Here is a 24,469-nt window from a genome sequence, read left to right as displayed (position 1 = left end):
GCGCCACAGCGGCGAGCGCCGGCTCTTTCTCCACAGCGGCCGCTGCTCTCCGCCCCCTCCCCTGACGTCAGGTGGGGGGGGTGTCTAGAGGAGGCTGGGGGCGGGACGGGAGGACCCGCCCAGGAGGGGGCTGCGACCCGGCACGACCTGCGGGATCGCCGGCTCTCCAGCCACGGGGCTCGGACCCCAGCCCCATTCGGTGCCCAGCAGCCCAGAACCTCCGAGTCGCGGTCTGCGCCACAGCTCAGGGTGATGGAGAGAAGGAGGGACCCCGAGCTTTACCACTGAGAATCGAACTCACCTGGTCTTTTCGAAGTGTCTCCGGGAGGACGGATTGCCGGGGTCGGGGATGGGGTTGAAGGTCTCAACCTCTGGTTTGAGGGACGAACGCTGGCGAACCACCGCCAGTATCTGAGGGAGTCGTGCCGGGGAAACCCAGGTCTCTCTCCTGGGAGGACCAGAGTGATCTGTCTTTTGGGTTACAAATCTTGCTCGTTGCTTTGCTCCAACCCCTGCTGGCCCCTCCCCTCATAAGGGAACGGCTGTATCAGTCAGGAAGACCCCAGTCTCCAGAGACTCCCTTCTACCCCTGGATTCTTATGCTCCAGGAAAACTACTCAGCACCCCTTGTCAAGGCAACCCTTGACTGCTGTTGTCCAAAGCCTACCCCCAGGAAATGACTCCTGGTGCCACTGGGAAGGCTGATTAACAAGTAGCATGAGCCCGATGATGTTCAGATGAAAAGGGCAGAAGGAGCCACGCTGGAGAAGAACCACTGGCTGCAGAACCGCCAGCCTCCGCCCACAGCGCTCCTACAAGTAACGTGTAGCTCTGGCCTCCTGGGCGGTGCTGGTATCCTCCCTGCCAACTGGTCCTCCAAGCTGGGCAGGTGGACAGAGAAGCCCTAGGGAGGCCACTCCATAGGCACTTGGAAATAGATGCCACTTCTTGCCTAGGGGCAAAGGGAAGAGATGACAGGACCGGAAGTCCTGGAGGCTTCAGTGGTAACTTTAAGGGTGCAGTGCATGAGGGGGTTGGACATTTTAGGCTTCGTCAGCAGATCTGGATTATAAATCAGCCCCGACAGCAGCTTTTGTTCCGTGTTAAAACTTGGCATCGGAAAATCAGAGACCCAAGAGTAGTGGAGATAATTGGGAAAAGCAGCCCAGTTTGGTTTCTGTAACAATTGGGCCTTTGCTGGTACATATAAAGGCCCCTTCTCCGGAGCTGGCCAAAACCACATTTCCCAGCCCCTTTCCACCAAAAAAAAAAAAAAAAAAAAGTGACCTTGGAGATGTTGGAGATAGAGGGAAAGGCACCAGTTAACAATTAGCATGGAATGAACAGAGAAGGTTCTCTCTTTCAGCTTACAGGAAAGGAGATAGATGTACATGGTCTTGATCAGACCTTGGGTCCATTTACATGGAGAAGTAAAGTTATAGGTAAATACCCCTCACATTTGTTTTGTGCTTTCAGACTTTGCAATCTACCTCATTAGATATTTCATTACTCCACCCTTATTTAATAACTAGGTATTGTTTCTCCAACTTTATAGATAAAATGAGTCTCAGAGAGGTTAAATAACTTGCCCAAAGACACGTAGATGATTAACAAGGTGAGAATCTTAAATCAGGTCTTCATACTGCTAGCTCCTGGCCTTTTCACTAAATCACAGTGTATATTGACAATTTTAGCTCCCTAAGAATCCATTTCCTGTTTTTCCTCACCTTTGAGCCTCCATCCCACCAACATCCTTACCTACCTCCCCCTTAGCCTCTAAGGTGAGCAGGTTACCAGGCAGTGACTTGAGCTCCCTGCCTCCTCCATCTGTCAGGTGGCCTGAGTAGAAAGTTTCAAAAGACGGTTTCGTTTCACACTGGCAGGTATAGTTCTTCTGTACCTCAGTGGCCTTTCATTTTCCCGAAGCTGGGGATGTAGGCAGGGAAGAAGTCTTCAGCTAACAGATTCTGAGAGCGCTTCCCTCCCACAAAGATAAGGCTCCAGGTCCCTGTTTTCTTGTCTTTTCTACCTTTATTCATTCACTGCTATATTGTTCATTCCCAGGTCTGGTCATTTTCGTCAATGGATTGCTCAGGGGATAAAGTTTCCTGAATGACTACTTGCTTATGATTAATGCATAGTAATAAGAGTACAACTGGTAGAAAATGGGAATTTCTGGGTCTTAAATTAAGAAAGAAAGAGGTAAGGCTCATGTATGTCTGGTCTCCCTGTTGTTTGTTGTTAAGTGCTGTCTAGTTGGTTCTGACCCACAGCGACCCTGTTTAGGGTTTTCTAAGGTGAGAGGATTGGAACCATGCAGTTCCAACCGATTTTGCAGCCCAGCTGTGCCACACCAGGACACCTCGGGCCTGACATATTCTATGCAAAGTGTCCATCTTGTGGGTTAAAGCAAGTGCCCTTTTTCTCCTTTCACTGGCCATGTGCCATGGTGCCCTTCATTTAAGCTACTCATCTTTTACCTCTCCAGAAACAGCTCTCCAGGGTGCACACTGGGGCTTTCTAGTCAACACTGCAGCATAGCCGACTTCCAAGGGAGCAAGGAGCTACAGACATCCCAGATGGGAAAGTGAGAAAGCCAGCCACCCTTCAGGAATCTTTCTGAGGGGCTGGGGGTGGAGGTGACTGGGGACTTCCTCCAAAAAGAGAGTTATCAAAGTCATTCACCTGGAAACCAGCTTTTCCCTTCTCAGCCCCTCCCAAGCCACCACCACCAAAAGGAAGCCGGAAAATATCCGTCATCACAGCCACGGATGCTGCGTTTCCAATGGCTTCTATCAGGATATCCCCTGGCCTTTTCCCAGGGGTTTAGGGGTGTGGAAAGGTCAAAGACTTGGAGGGGGAAGTAGGAACATGGTCAGCACCACTGTGCAATTCTAGGTCTCGAGAAGACTGAGCTTCTAACTGGTCCCAGTCTAGTTCTAGATGATCTGGTCAGCTACCACGCCAGTGCCAGAGAGGTCCCATTACAGGTCCCAGATATCAAACATCCTTGGGTGACCTTGCAGTGCACACCTGCTCAGGTTACAGCCAGGTCTCTGGAGAACGGAGTCAATATCACCACCTCCTCTCTCCTTGGTATCTAGTTCTCTCTTGTGGCTGAGCATGTTTGGGGAGCAGGGGAGGTGGGTCATGTACAAGATCCAGGACTGGGGAGAAGGGCTCCAGAAGTCTACACTGATGGACATCCCCATCAGTTTCTGGGAGCTAGGTAGGGGCAGCTTCCAGAATTGGAAACTCCCTGGTTCAGCCACTCAGGTCTCCCTACTCCTTTCTGCCCTTGGCAGTGAGAACAAAGAAGGGAAATTTCAAAGGTGATTTCCAGGTTTCCAGAGCAAACTGAATAGCTGTGGATTAACTGTCAGGATGTTCTGTGTCAGAGGCAGGGGCAACCCTGAGGGAGAGTTGCAGAAGCTAGCTCTTCAAGTGTCTCCATCCTTTTATCTCGGCCATCTGAGGCCGACCTGATGCCACTGAGGCCCCAGAGATGCCTCGGCCAAGGGGGCATGTGATACAGCCAGGAACAGTAACCAGAACTCTAGGCTGAATTGCCTGGGCATCCAAGTCACTCTGGCCAAGGGTTTCTTCCACCCAGTAACTGGCAAAGGTTCTGAGACAGAGAGATATTCTGTATAGTACTCAGCTCTGTGCTGTGCTCCCTGCTTGTGAGCTCTGAATAATATATGCCCCCAGGCTTCTAGCATTCTGGGGACCCAGAGAAGGCGACAGTGGTATCTAAAACAGGCCCTGGAAGTGATGGACTCAGGTCTGTTGGTTCAGACACTGGGCTTGAAGGTCTTGGGGGAATCACTCTGAGTTGGGGGGGAATCACTCTGAGTTCACCTGTATTAGCCCTAGAAACAGAGACAGGCCAGAGTCTATGACTGGATTCTTAGGGTTGGGGTAGAAAGAGAAAGTCGATACCCAGGGATTTGCTGGGGTACTGAGAGCCTGTTTACTTCTCAAGGAGCTCAAGTCAAAGATTTACCAGCACCCCACTCCCCACAGGGATTGGGACCCACAACACAGAGCTGGGGCAAGCTGAGGAAAAGCAGAAGGATGACCTGGGATCATCTTTGGGGCACAGCCCCCCCTCCTAAATCTAGGGAGTGGGTTTCAGAGCTCCATGATGAATTGAATTAAGCGTAATTACAGCCCTGATCCTCCATTCTCAGTCTGTGCATCCTCTCCCATGGGGACAGGGAGGAGTGCTTCCAGGCTGGGTCCAAACCAACGGTCCCCATCCCTGCTTCTGGGGTTTCTGGTAACTCTGAGATCACAGGACTGCTCACCTCACTCCACTGGAGGAGAAAATAACTGCTCTCCCCTCTCCTCCCTCCCCACCCCCTGAACAAACAGCACCCTGCTGCCTGGTGGGCCGGGCAGGCCTGTCCAAGGTGAGAACTCCTGGCAGAGCACAAACAGCTGGGCATGAGCCCTCAGGACAGGGATTGAAGAAAAGCTTCTAAACCACTGATGCTGAAATAAGACTTTAATATGCACAAAGAAACCTCACATTAGTGAGAGAGAAGGAAATGGAGGAAGGAGGGTGGGGAGGACTAGGCCCTAAAGGGCCCAGGAGGCCCAGGGAAACCAGAGCTATGGAGACAAAGGCCTTGGGGAAGAGGAGAAGGCTGGGAGGGAAGGAGGGCTGAGGGGTGGGTCTGGGCAGGAGAGGCTGGATTCATTGCCGCCTGCTGGAGGTCAGGAGCAGTAGTGGAGGCAGGCTCTTGCTTCTCCCGGGCTGGTCATCCTCTGTGGGCCTCTGCTTCCTCCAGTTCCCTGGGCCGGCCCTCAGCCAACTCCCTCAGGTATCTTTCCAGGGGCAGAAGTACTGGACCTGAGGCCAAAGAGGAAAGCACTGGAGGTGACAACCTGGGGCCCAGGTGACATTCACCACCCACTCTGTCCTGAGGCTCCCTGGAGCCATCAGCATCCATTCAACATCTACTACAGACTTCCTCTAGACCTCAACTGTGTGGTCCACATGCAGTCCCGGGGCTGGCACAGAACTGGGCAGCATTTCCCTCTGTTACGTGGGGCTCACCATGCATCAGGGCTGGCAATCAGTAGGCCGCCTGTGTGCCACCTGCTGGTGAGCAAGACCCCATGAGAGGACCCAGCAGGTCAACAGGCCATTTGAGTGCAGTGACATGAGACGGGTGCTCTGCTGGGCTTCCCTGTTGCTCACCGCTCCCTCATCCCCTCCACCCCAGCGCAGAAGAAGGGTGGTGCCAGACCACCAATTGCTTTTCCTTCTTTACATGACAAGCACAGCTTCCCACCAGAGACTAGTGTGATCTAGTTGCCTGGGAGTTGAGGATGAGATTAGTTCTTCAGCTTTCTCATAGACTTGCGAAATCTGAGACCCAAGCCACAGCCTGTGGGCCAGCACGTCAGCCCCAAGTCAGAGGTTATAGGAGGGAAGGACATTAAACGAGCAGCGGGGAGGTGGAGGTGGAGGAAGGAAGGCAAGTTGAGAGCTGAGGACCACTGGGGGTGCTGGAGGAAGATCTGGCCCTCCCCAGACCCAGCTCCTCTCAATCTAGGGTCAGGATCTTAGATTTGGGAAGGGCTCTCAAGTCAGCTGGTGCTAGTTGGAAGGACGAAGGCCAGAAGGGAGACCAGAGTAGCAGCTGAACTGTGTTGAAGTTGGCAGGCTTCAGACTGGCTGGCTTTAAGGCCCGTTTCTGACATTTACTGGAGTTGTGTGATGGGCAAGCTACTTATCCTCTCAGTGCCTTTGTTTAGTTTCCTCCTCTGCAAAGTGGGGATAGTCATAATACCTGCCTTGTGGGGCTTGTGAAGGTTCTTGTAGAAAGGGGTCTTCATTCAATAAACATTAGTTCTGAGTCAGAGTTGACTTGGCAGCAACTGGTTTTGGGCTTATTATTACCTAGAGAATACTGGGGTGGGGGTGGAGGCTGTCCTGCAGAAGTGGGCTCAGGGATGGGTTCAGGGCAGCCTAGGACAAGCCTCAGGCCTGCAGGACAAGAGAGCAGAGGGAGGACAGCTGGTGGCTCTCATGCCCCTTCCTGGCACTGCTCAGGCCAAACTGGTGTTCCTGAGCCAGGCTCTTCCCTCTCTAGGGCTAACTTTTTTTGGGTATTTGTTCATAAGTAGGCTCCTCTATGTCTTCTCTCTCAACCCGACTCGGGGCATTTGATTCTTGATGAGACTGAAGAAGGTCCCCCAGGCATCTCCATCCTCTTCCCAGTAGCCCTCTTCCCCTATCTCCCAGTTAGAAGGAGGTCAGCAGCTGCAGTGGGGGTGGACACACTACCGGCACTGGTCAGCTCTGCTTCACCACTTTCCTTCCCTCCCAGGCCTGGAGGCTTCAGGGGGTACCACCTGGGGCTGGCAGCGGGCCAGCAGCTCCTGCCAGCGGATGTAGGTCTGGGTGGCCAGGTCCTTGAGCTTGGTCCGGTGCATGACCTGGGGGCTCTCCCGGATATGGGTGCTGATGTGGCGATCCAACTGTATGCACAACAGCTGCAGCTCACCCTGAGGAGGCGGGGCCGTGGGCCAGAGCATGTGGCATGGACCAGAGGCATCCAAAGTTGGGGGGTTGGGGGTGGTGGTGAGGGGGCGGAACAAAGCCAGAGAAAGAACTGAGCATATTTGGCTGACCATTCAGAAGCTGGGCAGGCAGGGAAGGGAGGAGAGGGCAGAGGCAATTGTTAGGGCACAGGTCAGTCAGTACCCCTTGGGAATGTCTCGTGGGACCCTGAAGAGGAAGGGACCCTGGCAGTTTCTTCCTCAGCCTCCCATTCTGTGCAGTTCCAACAGTGGGGGTGGATCCCATGCTGCTTGGAGAGGACACAACTGGGCACCCCCAGCCCACCCCAGCCTCTAAGAGACTCACCCACTGGTCTGGAGTGATGTCCTGGCAGCTGACTACAATCCCAGCCAGTGTCAGCAGGCTGTGGCACAGGTAGCAGACCTGGATGGGAGACACAGCGGGAGAAGCTCCAGACTCCTTACTCTTGGACCCAAGGGGTCAGGACTCATTCCACCACTGGGTCTCCAGTAACAATTCCCTGGGTACATGGGGCCAGCAGCCCCCACTAGCTCAGGACTGGGAGTCTCTCACACCTCTGAATGAACTCCCTTCCTTCAGAGGACATCTCTGTTATGCAAAACCTACACTAGTGGGACTTCTGGCAAGATGGCAGGCTAGACAGACACACTACACGGACCCTCTACAACAAAGAAATGAGACACAAAGTCAAAAAGACACAGATGAAAATTCTGGCACCCGAACTTCAGAAGAAAGACTAGAGAGATAGATGGAGTGCTTGCTGGGAGGAGAGGCCAAGCAGGGACAGCAAGAGAGGGAGACTGGTGAACAGCTGGCCAGCTGCGGCACCATCATCTTGTGAGCAGCTTTGGCTGGCAGAGCAGATTCACATGGGCAACTGAAAAGGTGCGATTTCTTCTTTATCCCCATGCTCCACTGGTGACCAGAGGTGTGGCCAGCTCCCACCCTCATCCACCCCCAGCTCAGACCCTTGTCTCCAGGACTCTGGAGTCCTGTGGTTGGCAGCCACCTTGGTGTGAGGTGGGGGCTGGCTGTACAGCTTCGGTGCCTGGATTCAGGTGGACCTAGTTCCAGACCTATAGAACTACCAGACCAGCATTTAACCAGTCATCCTGCCCTAGCTTCCCTGTAGTCCTAACAGACATTGAAACCATTTCCATCAAGGGCCCCCATGAACTACTTCCAGAATGAGTACCCTGATAACACCAAGGCCATAGGAACTCTTTCAAGGCCCAGGAACTCTGTTGTCATATCCCTTCCACAATCATCTCGTGAACTCCTAGAATTGCAGGAGCCCACCAAAGATCTGTCCCCTCCGGGTCTAACAAGTGCACTGTTGGTTTTTACAAATTCGACAACCCCACAATGCCCCAGAGACAACAAACAATTTTAGCTCACACGAAGAAACAAGAGAGAATGGCTCAAACAAATGACCAAGATGCAGAGTCAGAAAATGATTCTGAGGAAGAAAAGGTAGTGGAACAACTGAAAAAGAATTCAAAAGAATTGATAATTATGTACCTTCAAACTTTCAATAGAAAGATCAAGGAAAACGGAACACAATAAAATAATTCAGGAAAACACTACAAGAAGAAAAAAGTCAAAATGGACCTGGCAGTGTTTCCTTCTGTTATGTACAGGGTTGCTAGGAGTCGGTAACTCAATGGCACTTAATAACAACAAGAACAATCAGAAAAAAAGAATGAAAAAAATCCAAAGAAAGCCTAAGAGTTATGTGGGGCACCATGAAGAGGAACAACTTATGGGTGGTCAGAATTCCAGAACAGGAAGAGACAAGCACACAGAGAAAAATTTTCAAAGAGCTGTTGGAAGAAAACTTCCCTAACATCATGAAAGACGAGAGGATAAGCATACAAGAAACTGAATGAACCCCAAACAGGATAGATCCCAAAAGAAAATCACCAAAACATATCATAATCAAACTTTCCAAAATTAAAAGACAAGGACAGAATCCTGAGAGCAGATGAGGAAAAACAAAAAGCTACCTACAAAGGAGAGCCAATAAAATTAAACTGATTTCCCAGCAGAAACTATGCAGGCAAGAAGGCAATGGATAATATACACAAAACTCTGAAAGAAAAAAATTTCCAACCAAACATCAAGCAAGCAAGCAAGCAAACAAGCAAAGCTGTCCCTCAAATACAATGGTGAAAATTAGGACATTTCCTGATACACAGAAATTAAAGGATTATGTAATGACCAGATCAACTTTATTTAAAAAAAGAAAAGAAAACTGTTAAAGGGTATTCTTTGGACTGACAATCAACAACCTGAGATTACCATATATGACACCACCACCCAGATATAGTATTTAATGTAAAACAAACCTACAAGGCTGAAAATTGGGAACCAGAGACACCAATGTATAAAGAAGCCAACTGCAAAGCAAGAAGAGGGAAAAGTGTATTTATAGAACTTACAAATGGCAAGGAAGTCAAGTAGATTTCAAGATAAAACAGATTGTTTTAGGCAGGGAAAAAAATTAATAAATTACAGGGTAACTTCAAAGAAAAATAATATACCTGCACATCAAAATAAAAAAAGAGGAAAATTAGAAATATTTATTAAACATTAACACAGCAGAAATTAAAATGAAAAGAAACCTACAAACAAAATGAACTCAGCATACTAAATTATGTAGAACAAAGAATCCTGCAGTACCACAAAAAAACACACAGAAAAATTACAACAATCATTTCATACCTATTGATAATTAAACTGAATGTAAAAGGATTCAATGTACCAGTCAAGAGACATAAAGAGCAGAATGGATAAGAAAACAGGATCCTTCAATAAACTGTCTTCAAGAGACATATCAAAAAGATGGAGACATCCTAAATGCCCATCAACAGAAGAATGGTTAAACAAACTTTGGTATATATACTCAATGAAATATTACAAAATGTTGAATAAAGATGACTTTGCAAAATACCTCACAACATGGTTGAACCTGGAGGACATTATGCTCAGTAAAATTAGTCAATCACAAAAGGACAAACACTGTATGAGACCAATGTTGTAAAAAGTTTACAAATAAAAAAGTTTCCATGACGGAAAATTACCCATGGGTTACAGGGTAGACACGTTAGCATGGATCACAGGGATTACAAGAGAGAATTTGTAGAGGAAAGATGAAGGGAGACACAAGGAGGAATGCAATAGTTAAAGTGAGTAGAGGAAAATTATTTTAACTGTTGGTACACGGAGGGGATTGCAACCATGCAGTGAAGCAAAGTATGTGATTTGGTGAATGTAAAACTGATGATCTGCTCTGTAAACCCTCACTCCATTCACAATAAAAAGTTTAAACAAAAACATATCACCTACAATAGCACCTAGCTCTAGGCCTGCCCCAGAGAAAGCCTCTTAGGGTTCCGGCTCTATCTACTCTCACCCTCGGCAATCTTTGTGGCTACTTGACTGAGAGCTTTGTGCAAACGGTGGGGGGTGGGGGTGGGGGAAGGAACCCTCTTTGTGGGGATGTCCGTGAATCACTGCTGCAACCACTTCTGGAGTCCACACCCCCCTTAGTGGGACTTTACCTGCACAGGCATATGAAGAGTCTTCAAAAAGTCATGGCAAGATGGAATGAGAAGACAGTGGAATTTTGCCATGCACAACCCTCTTTGAACATTTGGACAGGAAGAGATGTTTTGCTGTGTTGGGCATTTACATACCTTTCCCAGTCATTCGTACCCACGGGACGGGTAAGAAAACAGGACAAAGGTCAACTTCATCATAACAGTGTGTTTTCATCCCAGAGTACCCTTGGATTCTATTGTTAGTTGCTTACTGGACAATGGTTAAGTGCTTAGATGCTAACCAAAAGGTTGGTGCCTTGAACCCACCAGTTACTCCACGGGAGCAAAGGCCTGGCAATCTGCTCCTACAAAGATTACTGCCTAGGGAACCCTTTGGGACAGTTTTACTCTGACATATTAGACATGCTCTCAGGAAGAACCAGTCCCTGGAGAAGGACTTTATGCTTGGCCAAGTGGAAGGTCATCGAAAAAAAGACGAAGACCCTCAATGAGATGAACTAACTAGTGAGTTAACCCTCAAACGTAACAACAACTGTGAGGAGAGTGCAGGATCAGGCGGTGTTTCGTTCTGTTGGACATGGGTTCCCTATGAGTCGGAACCAATTCCACTGCACCCAACAAGAGGCCTTGGTGATGCAGTGGTTAAGAGCTCAATTGCTAGCCAAAAGGTTGATGGTTCCAACTCACCAGCCTCTCTGCAGAAGAAAGATGTGGCAGTCTGCTCCTGTAAGGATTTACAGCCTTAGAAACCCTATGGGGCAGTTCTACCCTGTCCTGAAGAGTCACGTGAGGCAAAATCAACTTGATGGCAGTGGGTTTTGTTTTTTCAGGTTAGCAGTTGAAATAGATGGCACAAAATGACTCCCACTATGTGGAGAACACAAGGTATGAGGAGTGTCCCAAAGAGAGACGAGGTGCCTGAGATGAGGATCTCCCACTCTGAGCACTGGGCACTCCTGTCTCTGGACACTCCCCTCCCCATTAAGAGAGACTCTTTACTTCTGAGATAGGGAGGGAGGCAAAAAACCACCCTGTAAGGGTGCCTGTGGCAGATTACCAGCCTTGAGGCTGAGGAGAGACCGGCTCCAGAGACCATCAACAGGGCTCAAGCTTGGTGATAAAGGGGCTGGAGCTCAGAAGCAGCCCAGGAACATCCCCTACCGCTTCCCCCTTGCTCTTATCATCCTGGCCTCTTAAAGCATGCTTCTCTGAGGCTGGCAGTATCCAAGGACACTGCTGAAGCCTCTTTCCAAAGACCCTGGAATTTCTTTAGGGCAGAAAACAGAACCATTTGAGAGCACCAGACTTGGCACTCTGAGAGCTGCCTTCTTGAATGCAAACATCATAGTGCAAAACCCTGTGGTCAGGGACCAGATTGGGTAGCGCTGCACAACACAGCAGCATAGAGATGGCATCAAGGGGAATCAGACACCCCCTCTCCCACTGCTGAGACATGCCCCCAGGGAATGCTAACTGGTCTGGGAAGATCAAACTTCTCCCAAGCCCCAGCTTCACCTGCCAGGTCTCTGAAGCTGCGTCTGTGGGCACTGAGTCATCCAGCCAGGCTGCTGCTGCTCTCCATGGGCATTCTGCTCCATGGCTCCCCTACCCAGCTGGCCTTGCTTTGGGGAGGGTCTACAGGCTTCAAGACTTGTGCCAGCCGTTGTGGTCCTGGCAGTGGTCTCCTCCTCATGAAGCAGGCTCAAGCTTGTGTTGGGACTTCGCTGCAGTACCAGAGGTAAGTAAGTGTTCATTCAGACACTTCAAAGGTACATACAAGGGGGCTTCCAAAAGTTCATGGAGAAATTCCATTATCTTTTCATTCCCTTTGTTCCCATGGACCTTTGGAAGCCCCCTCCTACTATACCAGGCTAGGCCTATACTGTACCAGGATAGTCCTTAACTAAGACAGCAAAACCCTCACACTCAGGGGGAAAGGATGCTTCAGGAAGGCAATCACTTGTAAACAAATACTCAATTTCAGCTTCCTGAGGACCAAAAGGAGCCCACTAGCTTTGGTGGTGGTGGTGGTAGAGAGGTGCAGTTCAGAAGGCTTCAGGGAGGAAGTGAGTAAGCTAACCAAGGCCTCCGGGAAACTGTAGGATTTGAGGCAAGTTGGGCCTATGGGAGTGGAGGTAGAGTGAGGCAGAGATGACAACACAAGACAGATCCTAAAGGTTGATGTAAGAAAACAAAGGCAAGGCATGTTGGGGGACAGGCAGGTGGCTAGATGTGCTGAAGGAGGGTTTAATGAGGTGCATCTTGGGGACAGGGCTACCAGTACCAACTTGGGACAGAGGGCAGTCTGGGCACCCAGGGCTGTAAAGCAGGAAGGTTGTGTTACTGGTGGGAGAGGTAGATGGAAGAGACTGGGACGTCCAGGGGAAGCAGGTGACAGAATCTAACTATATCAGTAGGACAGAGGACACCAGAGGGCAAATGCAGCTCTTCCGTGGAGAAAGTCTTGCAGATGTCCTTCTTCATCTTTTTGCTTTTCAAGATTATTTCCCTATGATACGTATTTTAGTTATACAACCATAATGAAAGCTTTTTTCTTTTTCTTTTAATGTTTAAGGAAACACTGCCATGACAATCAAATGAAGCTGATTTGGTTGGGGAGGGGGCAGGGTGAGGGAAAGGAGCATGACCAAGCTGTGGTTGCCTTCAAAAGAGACAGCACATTGAAGACTAAGGCCCTTCTTTTGGGTGCAAAGCACTTGGCATTCAATAAATTGGTGGTAGGACATGCCAACGAAAATATCCAAGGGCAAGGGCGCCATTGGGTTGGAGCTTGGGGAATAGCTAGGAAAGGCACCCAGGGCCAGTCTGCAAAGCACAGGGAGGCCTGGGAGGGACATGGAGAGAAAAGGGTGCAAAGCCCAGCTTTGAACTGGAATGGGTCCCAGGAGACAGAAGTCCTGGTACGTCTTACAATTCCCACTAGTGTATGTTCCCAGCAGGAGGGGCAGTGGTTGAGTGGCCTGGGGGCTCAGAGGTGTGCACACAAAGTCAGGGGCTACAAGGGCCCAACAGGAACTGCACTGCAATTGATGCCAAAGAATATACTGGGGGTCCCTGGCACCCTATTTCCTGGCAGAAACTTATTTTCTTAGGTTGTTGTTGTTGTTCAGTGCCGTGGAGTCGGGCCCAGAGCTCCCTGCTTTGGGGATTTAGTGAGAGAGAAAAGGCTGCCAGCCTGTGAGTTTCACAACTTCATTTGTACACTCATTCCCAGCATTGAATCTGGAGGGAAAGTCCCAGGGAAATCATTTGGAACATATCTCTTTTTTGGGGGGCTGGGGTGAGGACAGACAGTAATCATGAACAAAACCCCTGTTAACCATAGTTTATAAACTGTCTTTTAAAACTACCTGTCCACTGTTGGATGTGTTTTCCCATTGCATCTGAAGGTGATCCCTAAGAATTGGGGCTGAAATGAAGGATCTTAAAGGAAGACTTTAATGCAATCTAAGGGATTAATGGTTCCACCTGTGGCAGATGCCTTCACTCAGGCTTCTGGGGTCCCAGCACTTCTTTTGAAGAGAGGTTTCACTAGTGGTAGAAACTGCTGTCCAGGAGGTGGAGAGAGGTCAGGGTGGATGTGATTCCTGTCTAGATGGAGCCGGACAGTTGCACCGGGTGGATGGATGGCTTCTTCTAAACTGCCACCTCCTCCACTAAAATCCTCTCCCCCTTCTTGTTTTTGTGAAAGTAAGAAAAGCAGAAAGAGTAGAGGCAGAGGCAAAAGGACTCCTTCCTCTGAGAATCCCAGACCCGCCTGGGAGACCAGACACAGGCCTAGGGTACAAGCAGGGGGTTGTTCCTGGTAGTGCAAGATGGTAAACAGCCAGGTGCCAGAGCTGTGTTTCCTGCTCCTGTCCTGGTGTGACCAATTCCTGAACTTAGCAAGCCCATTCCTGTCCTGGCTGGTACCACAGACACTGGGCTCAGTTTTCTTCGGGTACAGGAAAAGGAGACTGAGCAGAAGAGGAGGCTGGTGCATGTTTGCACTGTGGAACCCTGGGCTATGGCAACTGTTGGGCGCACCCCTTCCACAAGCTGAGGCCCCTTCAGGTTTCTTAGGGTGGCTCGTGTGGGAGAAGGCCAGTGTGGCTTCAGTGCAGTCGTGCCTCTGCACTCCAAGGGTGGGGAGGCCTAAGCTTTCCCAGGAACTGAGATCTGAAAGGAGAACCCACACTGCCGCAGGGAGCACCCAGCTCACACACCCCCTACCCCCGCTCCCCCAATGCAGCTGGGATACAAGTGGAGGCTGGGAAACCCCTGACAGGAAATGGGACTAGGGAAACTTCAGTCAACAACTTGGGGGAGAGGCAGAGTCTGAGGGCGAGGAACAGGACGTGCCTGAACCCAATACTGACAAGACGGAACCTCCCCTGTATACACTGCCAGCAGGGCCTGCAGCTTCCATTTTCTGGGTCTCTCCCCAGACAGTCTGGCATGGCTGGTCCTTCTCAGAAGCTCAGCTCAGAACATCTCCTTTTAGGCTCCAGAGTCTTCAAGTGACCCCACCTTACCCCTGGGGAAGGGCAAGGAGGGTGGGGAAGGTCAATGTCTCTGTGTTTTGGTCCAGCTGGTTCTGACCCCAGGAAACACCAGCCAAGTCTTCCAGGTCAAGAGAGACCCATTTGCAGCACTTTTATCAAAAGATAAAAGGCAAAAAGGGTGAAGTTCCTGGGAGGGAACTTCAGCCATAAGAAAATTCCACAGCCAGGCTGTGACCTAGGCTATTTACCATAAAAAAGGACTAAAAGGAAGAGGGAAAGGCTCTCCCAGGAAGTCATTTCCTCTGGTTCCACCTCAGGTCATGACCAAGGACCCCATCTTCTAAGCCCTTCGGGTTCCCCTGGAGGCTACTAGGCAGGGTGGGGATGGCAGATCTTGTCACTGGCAGGAGGAAACTGGGAACAGTTCCAGCCAGGCTTTGGGGGGCAGCTGCTGGAGGGAAAACTAGGACTGACCCAGGAACACCTGCTGGGAGGACTGACACTGACCCAAAGGATGTGGCAATTCCGCCAGCTGCTGGAAGCCTGAATCAACTCCCTGCAGGAAGCCTGCCCCAAATGCTTACTGGTGCCTGGACCCCATTCTCACCAGGCTCTGGGTAGTGGCTGCCCTTGGGGGCCATGCATTCAGCCACAACCTGGATGAACTGATTTTAGCCCAGTGATTCTTCATTATCAGGAAAATTCTGCCCCGAATCCTATCACTGTCACATGTGGGTCTTTTCAGGGGGACTGTTCCATCCAGACACTTAGATGCAGGCACATGTGCTGCAAAGCGGTCCCAGAACCCAGCTAGCCTGGGAAGTCTGAAACTGAACTGGTCTTCCTTGGACCACTGCTGACCAGAATTCCCACAGCTGGCCAATAGCTTTTTTCCCCCCGTCTTTTATTAAATTTAAATACATGGGTCCCTGACCCAGTAGGGTACATAATGAGGGCCTGCCTGGTCCGCCCCACTTTTCAGCAGATGTAAAAGCAAAAGCTTGGTGAGGTCCCTGCTGTGTGCACAACATCCGGACCAATCAGGGTTAGGTCTAGTCCAGGAGCTGGTGTTCTCTCTAGCTGAACAACCTTCCTGTGTTTGAGAGACTAAACACAATGGACAGGTACTTTCAGCAAAGAGCAAGGCTCTTCTGGACAAAGAGGAGGGCCCTTGGGCCTTCTACAGGCAGCAGTGATGGAGAATGTCCGTTTCAGTGTGAGCCCCAAGGGCATGATGGTCCAGGTACTCTACCACAGGCTAGGTGCAAACAACAACAGTAATTAATAATGAGCAATCCTGACGCAGGGCTACTTGTAGGCCCCAGGCCAACAGCCAGAGTCTGGTCACCAGCACTCTTCTGGCTGGTGTGTCTGCTAGGACTTGAGATTCAAAGGGATGCATTTTGGGGTACACCCTGATCTGAACCCATCAGGGGCGTGGCAGCACCTGACTTCTTTAGGATGTAATTTCTTCCTGCCTCCATCGACAAACTGCCTTCCCTGGTCCATGCTGCTCCTGTTACAAAGGGGCACCGCCTTGCACTAAAGAAGTAAGCAGAAGGCTGCATCCAAAGCAATAGTCCCAAAGGAAAGTGGAGTTTGAAGTGACAGTGACCAGGACAGCTCATGGGTCATAAGTCCTCAATGAGCGGGAAATGATGAGGACACAGGACCACTAGGAAGTGAGATGGATGATACATAGCTCTTCCTGGCCCAGGGTCCCTAAGGATATGAGGCAGAGAGGCCAGAGAGTAGACGTCACAGGCAAGGCCTGCCAGATTTGAGGTCCACATGACAGGACACTGATTCTGCAACTGATAGCACCAGGTTAGGTGTGGGGGCGGGTGGAGCCTTAAACATGGCGCAGAGACAAGGCCGATTTAGAGTGATAGGAAACAGGCTGGCAGCATCTGGACAGGAACAGGACTTCCGGCTCAGCTGCATGGAAAAGTTGGGACTGGGGAGGGCCCCCAACTGGGCAGCAAGGCAGGGTGTGTGTGTGTGTGTGTGTGTGTCTCTGCCGAGGTTACTGGAAGGCCTAGCAGGGCAGTGTGTATGTGTTCACTTGCTCGGTTTCCTCAGGGGCATAAAGCCATACCTGCAATTCTACGGTCCCAGAGAGAGTATTCAGAAAGTGGAGAGCCCCTTAGAGTGTATTCCCTTTCAAATTCTAGCGAGACTTGGGGTTGGACCCTGTGCAGCCCTGGTCTTCTTTTATTACAGGGGACAGGGAGGGGCTTAGAAACCTGTGCACAGCGGGGTCAGGGGTCAGGGTGAGAGAGAAAAGGGAGCTGCTGGGACAAAAGCAGGAAGACCCAGGGCCTTTTGTTCTTATGTATCTGCTGCCAGGAGGTTATCTGGGAGTGTCTGACCCAATCCTATGTTGGCTAGTGGAAGGAACCAAGGGGTTGAAAGCAAACCTTGCTTGAGTCCCTCCACCCAGCCCACCCTTCCTCGCTCCTTCCTTCTGGCAGTGGGTGTGGGGGAGTGGGGATAGGGGGACGGACTGACTCTTCCTGCTCCTCCAGCTGAGACTAGAGACCCTGACCCCAGAGGGGTCTAGACCGGAAAACTCAGCTCTGCAGGCTCCCACCTAATGACAAGATCCTCAATACACATCCGTGTCTACAATACGCATCGTGTCTACGTGTGCACGTGGGCATCAGCACGCAGGTGTGAGTGCACAGGGTTGTGTGGGGGAAACAGCTGAAAACCAGCCATCCAGGGCCAGAGGTCTCACAACTTCCTTGTCTCACAAGAAACAGCTCTCTCCTTTCTCACTAAATCAGCTCCTAATGTGTGGGCACAGCGGGAGCCTGGGAGGCCCTGACTGCCTCATAATCCCCACAGACATCAGCACTCAGGGTACACTACCCTACCAATGGCTGAAGAACAGGGGGATGCCATGGACATAAACTCCCTTGCTCTGCATGAGGGTCCCGGCCTCTGTCCCCCAAGTTGTTCGGTGGAGATGACCCAGGCTGGCCAACCACTGGGGATGGGCTTAGAGATGGGCACATAACCCCAAGCCAAGTCAGTGACACAATTCAGGGATTCTGGTTAGAACTCTAGAAGCCCCCCGACCCGCACCATGAGGGGACACGTCTCTGAGTGGAGCCAGAAGGCAGAGCAGAGAGATGGAGAGAGCACAGCTGAGGTTTCAGGACAGACACGGTTTATCCTCTAGACCCAGCTGTGTCTGATGAGCCGTTCCTGGACGTTACAGGATTTGTGTTTGGGTTTCTGATAAACACAGGGCAGCAGGGACAGAAAAGGCGGTGAGCAGTTGAGAAGGCTGGGGTCTGCCTGGCAACTGCTCCTTAAGACTGAGGCCAATGCCAGCGGGGCCTGACACACCCATGCCTGAACCCCCCAGTGTGCAGCTGGGAGCTGACTTGTCTCTCTCTTCACACTCTGGGTTGCCTCAGGCCCAGAGGATGGGCAGGGCTGGGGGAAGTTCAGGGGCAGGCCCTCAAAGGTGACTGTGTAGGTTCATGAAGCCATGTGTGTGCACACGCCAAGGGTTGTGTATACACAGCAATTCCAGGACAGGAGAGACAGGCTAGGAAGCGCCAGGAAGACCAGATCTCCAGGGCAGGGTGAGAGCTAAGCCAGGCCCTTTGTGTAGATCAGCCAAGAGAGGAGTGGGTCAGACACTCCCAGGTAACCTCCCTTCAGCAGATCCACAGGGGGACCCCAGTGGGGAGGCACAGCAAGAGCAGACATGGAGGTGGGGGCTGGCCAGTTCCTGTGAAGAACATCAGGAAACTAGCTGGCTTGGAGGGGTCCCTGATGGCACATACAGCTACAAATAGAAAGGTTGGCAGTTTGAAGGTACCCAGAGGAGACTTGGAAGTCAGGGCTCCTTCTGAAAACCCTAGGAGCAGCTCTATTCTGGTCATTTCCGGTGGCCATGGGTTGGAATCAACTGGACTGAAATGGACTTGGACTGAAAACCGTGCTTTCGTTTGCTGCATGGCTGAAGGAAGACTGCTGACGCAGGCCTGGGGTGCCAGCATTTCTTTATCTGAATTAAGAATGGGAGGAAGCGAAATCCACAGAGTTGGCCAGGAGGACTTGAAGGACAGAGACTGAGGTTGAGTCCTAGGTCAGGAGTGCTGAGTAAGTCCACGTGAGGAGAGGAAGGATTGCCTCTAGGCTGAGAAACCCCTGAAGGGTGTCGGGGGAGGACTGGGACTGGTGGGGGCAGGGCAGAGAGCAGAACCAAGGCTGCAACTCCTCAGATGGGCTGGGTTTCAACAAAAGCTGCCTAAAGAATCCAAGGCCTGTTCTCCCCATCTTTCTCCTGTTACTTCAACCACTGTCTATACACTTGCAAAGAAGCCAGAATTCCTGGGACCCACCAATGCTGACTTGCCCAGTGCAGTCTCTGACCCTCTGAAGTACTGACTTTGAGGCGGTCCACTGGCTGCTTAGGTGGCTGTGATGTGGGACCAGTTCAGAGATCTGTCTCTCCTTCCCCCTCAAGTCATCTTCCCAGAGGGGACCTCTTTGAGGTTTACCTCAGAAGAGGTCTGCTGATCCTTACTTTTGGAGGAAGTAAGGAGGAACCAACCAACCACAGACTACAGGGATCGTCAGGGGAAGAACCCAGGACTCCTGAATATCTATTTTCAATTCCTCAAAACCAGTTCCTTCCCAGCCCTTCCAACCTTGTAGAGTACCAAGGTCCCAAATCCTGAGGGCCTTGCTCTCCCTGATGTGGGAGAGACTAGAAGGAAAGGACAGGCACTCTCAGGAGGCAGAGTGCAGTCAGGTCAGGAGAGACTGGCTCCACCTGTCTTTCTGGGTGGCACAGGACAAGGGAAGAGGTCTTTGCTCCAGCTAAGTCTGAAGGACACATGTTCCCTTGTTGGTGAGGGTGTTAGGTGTGCCAAGAACAGAAGGTAGAGGCGAGCACAGAGCTGCCAAAAGTCAGCGACACCCTCTCTGCCCTGCTCTTGGGAGAGACGTACCTCTCCTCACCAATAACCTGGCTGGACCACACCCCAGTCACCATAGACTGCTCTTGGCAGGGCCACCCAACACAGGGCAGCTGCAGTCACCACAGCGGGAGCCAAAGCAGTAAAACTTGTCCATGAGCTCTATTAACACACCACAGAAATATACAGAAGACACACTAGTATACAAGCACACAGCGGACCCCAGCATTGAGTCCAACAGTCTCAAGCAGCAGGCGCAGACATCACCCCAGAGCACTACCCAAGCACACATCCCTCCCCTTAAAATCAGCTCTTTGCAAATGCAGCTTCTCTTCCAGCAAACAAGCCATCCCCAAGCCAAGGTGTGCACTGCCTAGAAGCTGCAGCCTTGGGGAGGGAGAGCATCACGGAGCATCAAGGTACAGACCTTCAGAGAGTCGTCAGCTGGGAAGGCAGACGAGAGAGGCGCTGAGACTTTCTCCCTTTGTGGACCTTATTTTTTATCTCCACATCGTGGAAGACAATCAACTTCCTCAATGTCCCCCTGGAGAAAAATGTCTATCCCCCACATAAAGATTCTGGTTTAGTATACCTTCCAAATCTCTCACGGGTGGAGTGAGAGGAATGGAACAAAGAAAATTTCATTATGCGGCCAAAGATGGGACACAGTAAGAAACCACTGAAAAGCATGATAAATAAGGACATATTTGACAATGGCAGATTTCACAAGATCAAAATATCAATAATCTTGTTCAAAATGTGTGGGTTTGAGCCTCAGACTGGATCCATCCCACTTGATGCTGAGTCAATTTCAATTCATTGTGAGCCCATGTGTGTCAGAGTGGAACTGTCTCCACTAGGTTTCTAACGGCTGACTTTCCAGAAGTAGATTGCCAGGTTTTTCTTCTGAGGCTCCTTGGAATGGAATCAAACCTCCAACCTTTTGGTTAGCAGCCATGCATAGTAACCCTCTATATCACCTAGGGACTCCTTCAGATTAGGCCGAACACAGGGAAACAGAATCTGGTCAAATAATGTTTACACAAGTCAGCTGAAAGAAAACAAAATACCCCTGGCAAAGCCTGGTTCTGAGTAGAGGGCTGAGCTGGTAGCTCTGAGGAGTTGGTGGTAAACGGAATCAAGTTATGCAACATTTGTCTGCACAGTGGCCAAAGCCACAGAGACCCCCAAGCCAAGGCCTGGGAAGGTGCTGGTCTCTTGCAGAATCGCTATCCAGGAGCAAAGGGGAAACACTTGGAGGCTACCCCCACCTCTTAGACTGAACACCTGTAGGAAACCATCCTCCTGGAGGACATTATGCTGAGTGAAAGGAGTCAATCACAAAAGGACAGACAGTAAGCCACTTCTTACTAAAAGAAACATTGTATGATGGTTACCAGGGCTGGGAGGAAAGGGCAAAATCTTCACGGGCTAGAGAGTGATGGAAAAAGCAATATACAAGGAGAAGGAGGTTAGCAGAGAAGATGAAGGTAGTGGAAGACAAGGGGAGGACTGCACGAGTTAAAGTGAATAGAGGTAAACACTGATAGCTAATGGTACACCGAGGGGATTGCAATCATTGTTAACAGTCAGGGGAGTGGAAGGCCACAACAGGGTGGAAGAAGGAGAGTATAGAGAGGGAGTCACTGGGTGCACTTGAGTCAACTCTGACTATGGTAACCCTATGTGTGTAGAGGTAGAACTGCCCCATAGGTTTTTTTTTTTTTTGTCAATGTTTCGTTTTGTTTTAACTTTTTAATGTGAAATGAGTGAAGGTTTACAGAACAGATTATCAGTTTTATATTCAACAAACCATACCCTGTGCTTCACTACATGCTGTGCAAAAATCTTTTGCATTCCTCCCTGTGTCTCCTGCTACCTTCATCTTTGCTCTGCTAACCTCCCTCTTGTGTATTGCCTGCCCTGTCACCCATGTTAACAGGAGTCTACTCTCTAGCCCATGAGTAATTTTCGCTCCCTCTACCCCAACACCATGCTAGATTGTTTCTTCTATCAAGAAAACTTTTTAAAAAAATAATTTTTACAACATTGGTCTCACAAAGTGTTTGTCCTTTTGTGATTGACTAATTTTACTCGTAAAGATTTACACCCTCGGAAACCCTGTACAGGGTCGCTATGGGTCGGATCCGACTCGATGGCACTTAACAACAACAACAACAATTTTACTCAGCACAATGTCTCTACCAGGTACAACCGTGTTGTGAGGTGTTTTACAAATTCATCATTACTCAACATTTTATAATATTCTATTGTGTGTATGTACCTTAACCAAAGTTTCTTTTGTTGATTGGCATTTAGGCTGTCTCCATCTTTTTGATATGTCTCTTGAAGACAGTTTATTGAAGGATCCTGTTTTCTTATCCATTCTGCTCTTTATGTCTCTTGACTGGTACAATTAATCCATTTACATTCAGTTTCATTATCAATAGGTATGAAATGATTGCTGTCATTTTTCTGGGTGTGATTTTTGTGGTGCTGCTGGATTCTTTGTTCCGCATAATTTAGTGTGCTGGCTTCATTTTGTGTGTAGGTTTCTTTTCATTTTAATTTCTGTCATAATAATGTTTACTAAATATTTCTAATTTTCCTCCTTTTTAAATTCTGATGTGCAGGTGTATTATTTTTCTTTGAGGTTACCCTGTAATTTATTGTTTTTTTCCCCTGCCTAAAACAGTCCATTTTATCTTGAAATCTACTTGACTTCCTTGCCATTTGGAAGTTCTGTAAATACACTCTTCCCTCTTCTTGCTTTGCAGTTGGCTTCTTTATACATTGGTATCTCTGGATCCCAATTTTCAGCCTTGTAGGTTTGTTTTACTTTAAATACTTCTATATCTGGATTGGGTTCTGGGTGGTGTTGTCATGCATGGTTAATCTCAGGCTGTTGACTGCTGTTGTTCATTCTTAGTCCAAAGAACAGCCGTTAGCATTTTTTGGCAAAGTTAGTCTGATCATTACAAATTCCTTTAATTTCTGTTTATCAGGAAATGTCCTAATTTCATCACCATATTTGTGGTGCTGTAGGATAATGCACTGGACCACAAGGTTGGTGGTTCAAACTCAATGGCCGCCCCTTGGAAACCCTATACAGGGTTGTTATGAGTCAGAACTGACTCGACAGTACTTAACAACAACAAATCTAAGGGACTGCTTTGCTGGGAAAATGATTCTTAGCTGGAAATATTTTTCTTTCAAAATGTTGTAGATGTCATTCCATTGCCTTTTTCCCTGCATGGTTTCTGCTGGGACATCAGAGCTTATTCTTACTGCTTCTCCTTTGCAGGTAGCTTGTCATTTTTCCTGAGTTACTCTCAGGAGTCTTTCCTTGTTTTTGATTTTGCAGAGTTTGATTATGATATGCCTTGGTGATTTTCTTTTGGGATCTACTCAGTTTGGGGTTCGTTGAGCTGCTTGTATATGCTTTATCTTCTCATCTTTCATGACGTTAGGGAAGTTTTTTCCCAACAGTTCTTCAGCAATTTTCTTTGTGCTTTTCTTTTCCTGTTCTGGAATATTCTGATCTTTCGTAAATTGTTCCTCTTCGTGATGGCCCACATAACTCTTAGGTTTTCTTCAGATTTTTTCAATCTTTTTTCTGATTGTTCTTCTAGCATACTAGTATTGAGAGATTTGTCTTCAAACTCACTAATTCAGGTTTCCATTGCTTTGCATCTAACTTCTTTGCCTTTTCAATGTATGGTCCATTTCTGAAATCTTCCTATCAATCTTCTGGATTTCTAATTTCAGGTTTTGTATTGTTTCAAAATTTGCATTTATTTTGTTTGTTCTTGTAGTGTTTTCCTGATTTCCTGCGTTCTTCTTGCTTTCCTTGATCTTTCTATCGAACCTAATTATTATTCTCCTGAAATCTTTTTAATTCGTTCTATTGCCTTTTCTTCCTCAAAAATGTATCTGGCTCTGCATCCTGGTCATTTGTTTGAGCCATTCTTTCTTATATTTTTGTGTGAGCAAAATTTGTCTGTTTTCTCCAGGTCATTGTAAGGTTGTCATATTTGTAAAAATCAAACAGAGTAGTTATTGAATCCGTAGGGGAGAAATCTTTGGGGGCTCCTGATGAAAAAGCTCACAGGCGACTCCTGGCCCTAGATGGAATTACTATTGGCCTCTATGTTATCTATGTTCAGGGCACTCAATCCAGAAGTAGTTTGTGGGGGCCCTGGATGGAGCTGGTTTCAGTGTCTGTTAGGACCACAGGACAGCTGGGGGCAGGGTGACTGGGTTACACACTGGTCTGGTGGCTCTGCAGGTTCTGTAGGTCTGGAGCCGGGTCCACCTGAATCCAGGCACCAAAACTGAGCAGCCTGCCCCCACCTCACACCAAGGTAGCATCCAACCACAGGATTCCAAACCCAGTACAGGGTCTAAGCTGGAGGTGGACGAGGGTGGGAGCTGGCCACATTCCTGGTCACCAGAGGAGTGTGGGGAAAAAGAAGAAATCACACCTTTTAAATCGCCTGTGTGAATCTGCTCTGCCAGGCCTCCTTCCACTGCCAAAGCTGCTCACAAGATGGTCTAAAGTCAGTCTCCCTCTCTCTCGTCCCTGCTTGGCCTCTTCTCCCAGCAAGCACTCCATCCACCGCTCTAACCTTTCTTTTGAAGTTCAGGGTGCCAGAATTTTCATCTGTGTCTGTTTTTTTTTGTCTCCCGTATCTTTGTTGTAGAAGGTCCGTGTAGTGTGTCTGTCTAGTCCACCATCTTGTCACCATAGGGTTTTCAAGACTGTGATCACCAGGTCTATCTTCCAAGGCGCCTGTTATTGTTATTGTTATTGTTGTTGTTGCTGTTGTTGTTGTTAGGTGCCCTCCATTCGGTTCTGACTCACAAGCAACCCTCTGCACAATGGAATGAAACACTGCA

General features: G+C 49.2%; 1 protein-coding gene across 1 annotated transcript in view; it reads right to left on the bottom strand.

The window, feature by feature from the left end:
- Nucleotides 1-84: 84 nt before the first annotated feature.
- The window catches only part of FAM178B (family with sequence similarity 178, member B), a 180,312-nt gene continuing 155,927 nt past the window's right edge, over nucleotides 85-24,469 (bottom strand). The window contains 4 exon segments of the mRNA XM_006878280.1: nucleotides 85-232; nucleotides 302-411; nucleotides 6,367-6,522; nucleotides 6,884-6,961. Of these exon segments, the coding sequence (XP_006878342.1) occupies nucleotides 85-232; nucleotides 302-411; nucleotides 6,367-6,522; nucleotides 6,884-6,961 (492 nt within the window).

Source organism: Chrysochloris asiatica, unplaced genomic scaffold (assembly GCF_000296735.1).
Source record: "Chrysochloris asiatica unplaced genomic scaffold, ChrAsi1.0 scaffold00395, whole genome shotgun sequence".
NCBI lineage: Eukaryota > Metazoa > Chordata > Mammalia > Afrosoricida > Chrysochloridae > Chrysochloris > Chrysochloris asiatica.
Note: the sequence above shows the minus strand (reverse complement) of the source record. Positions and strands in the feature narration are given on the sequence as shown.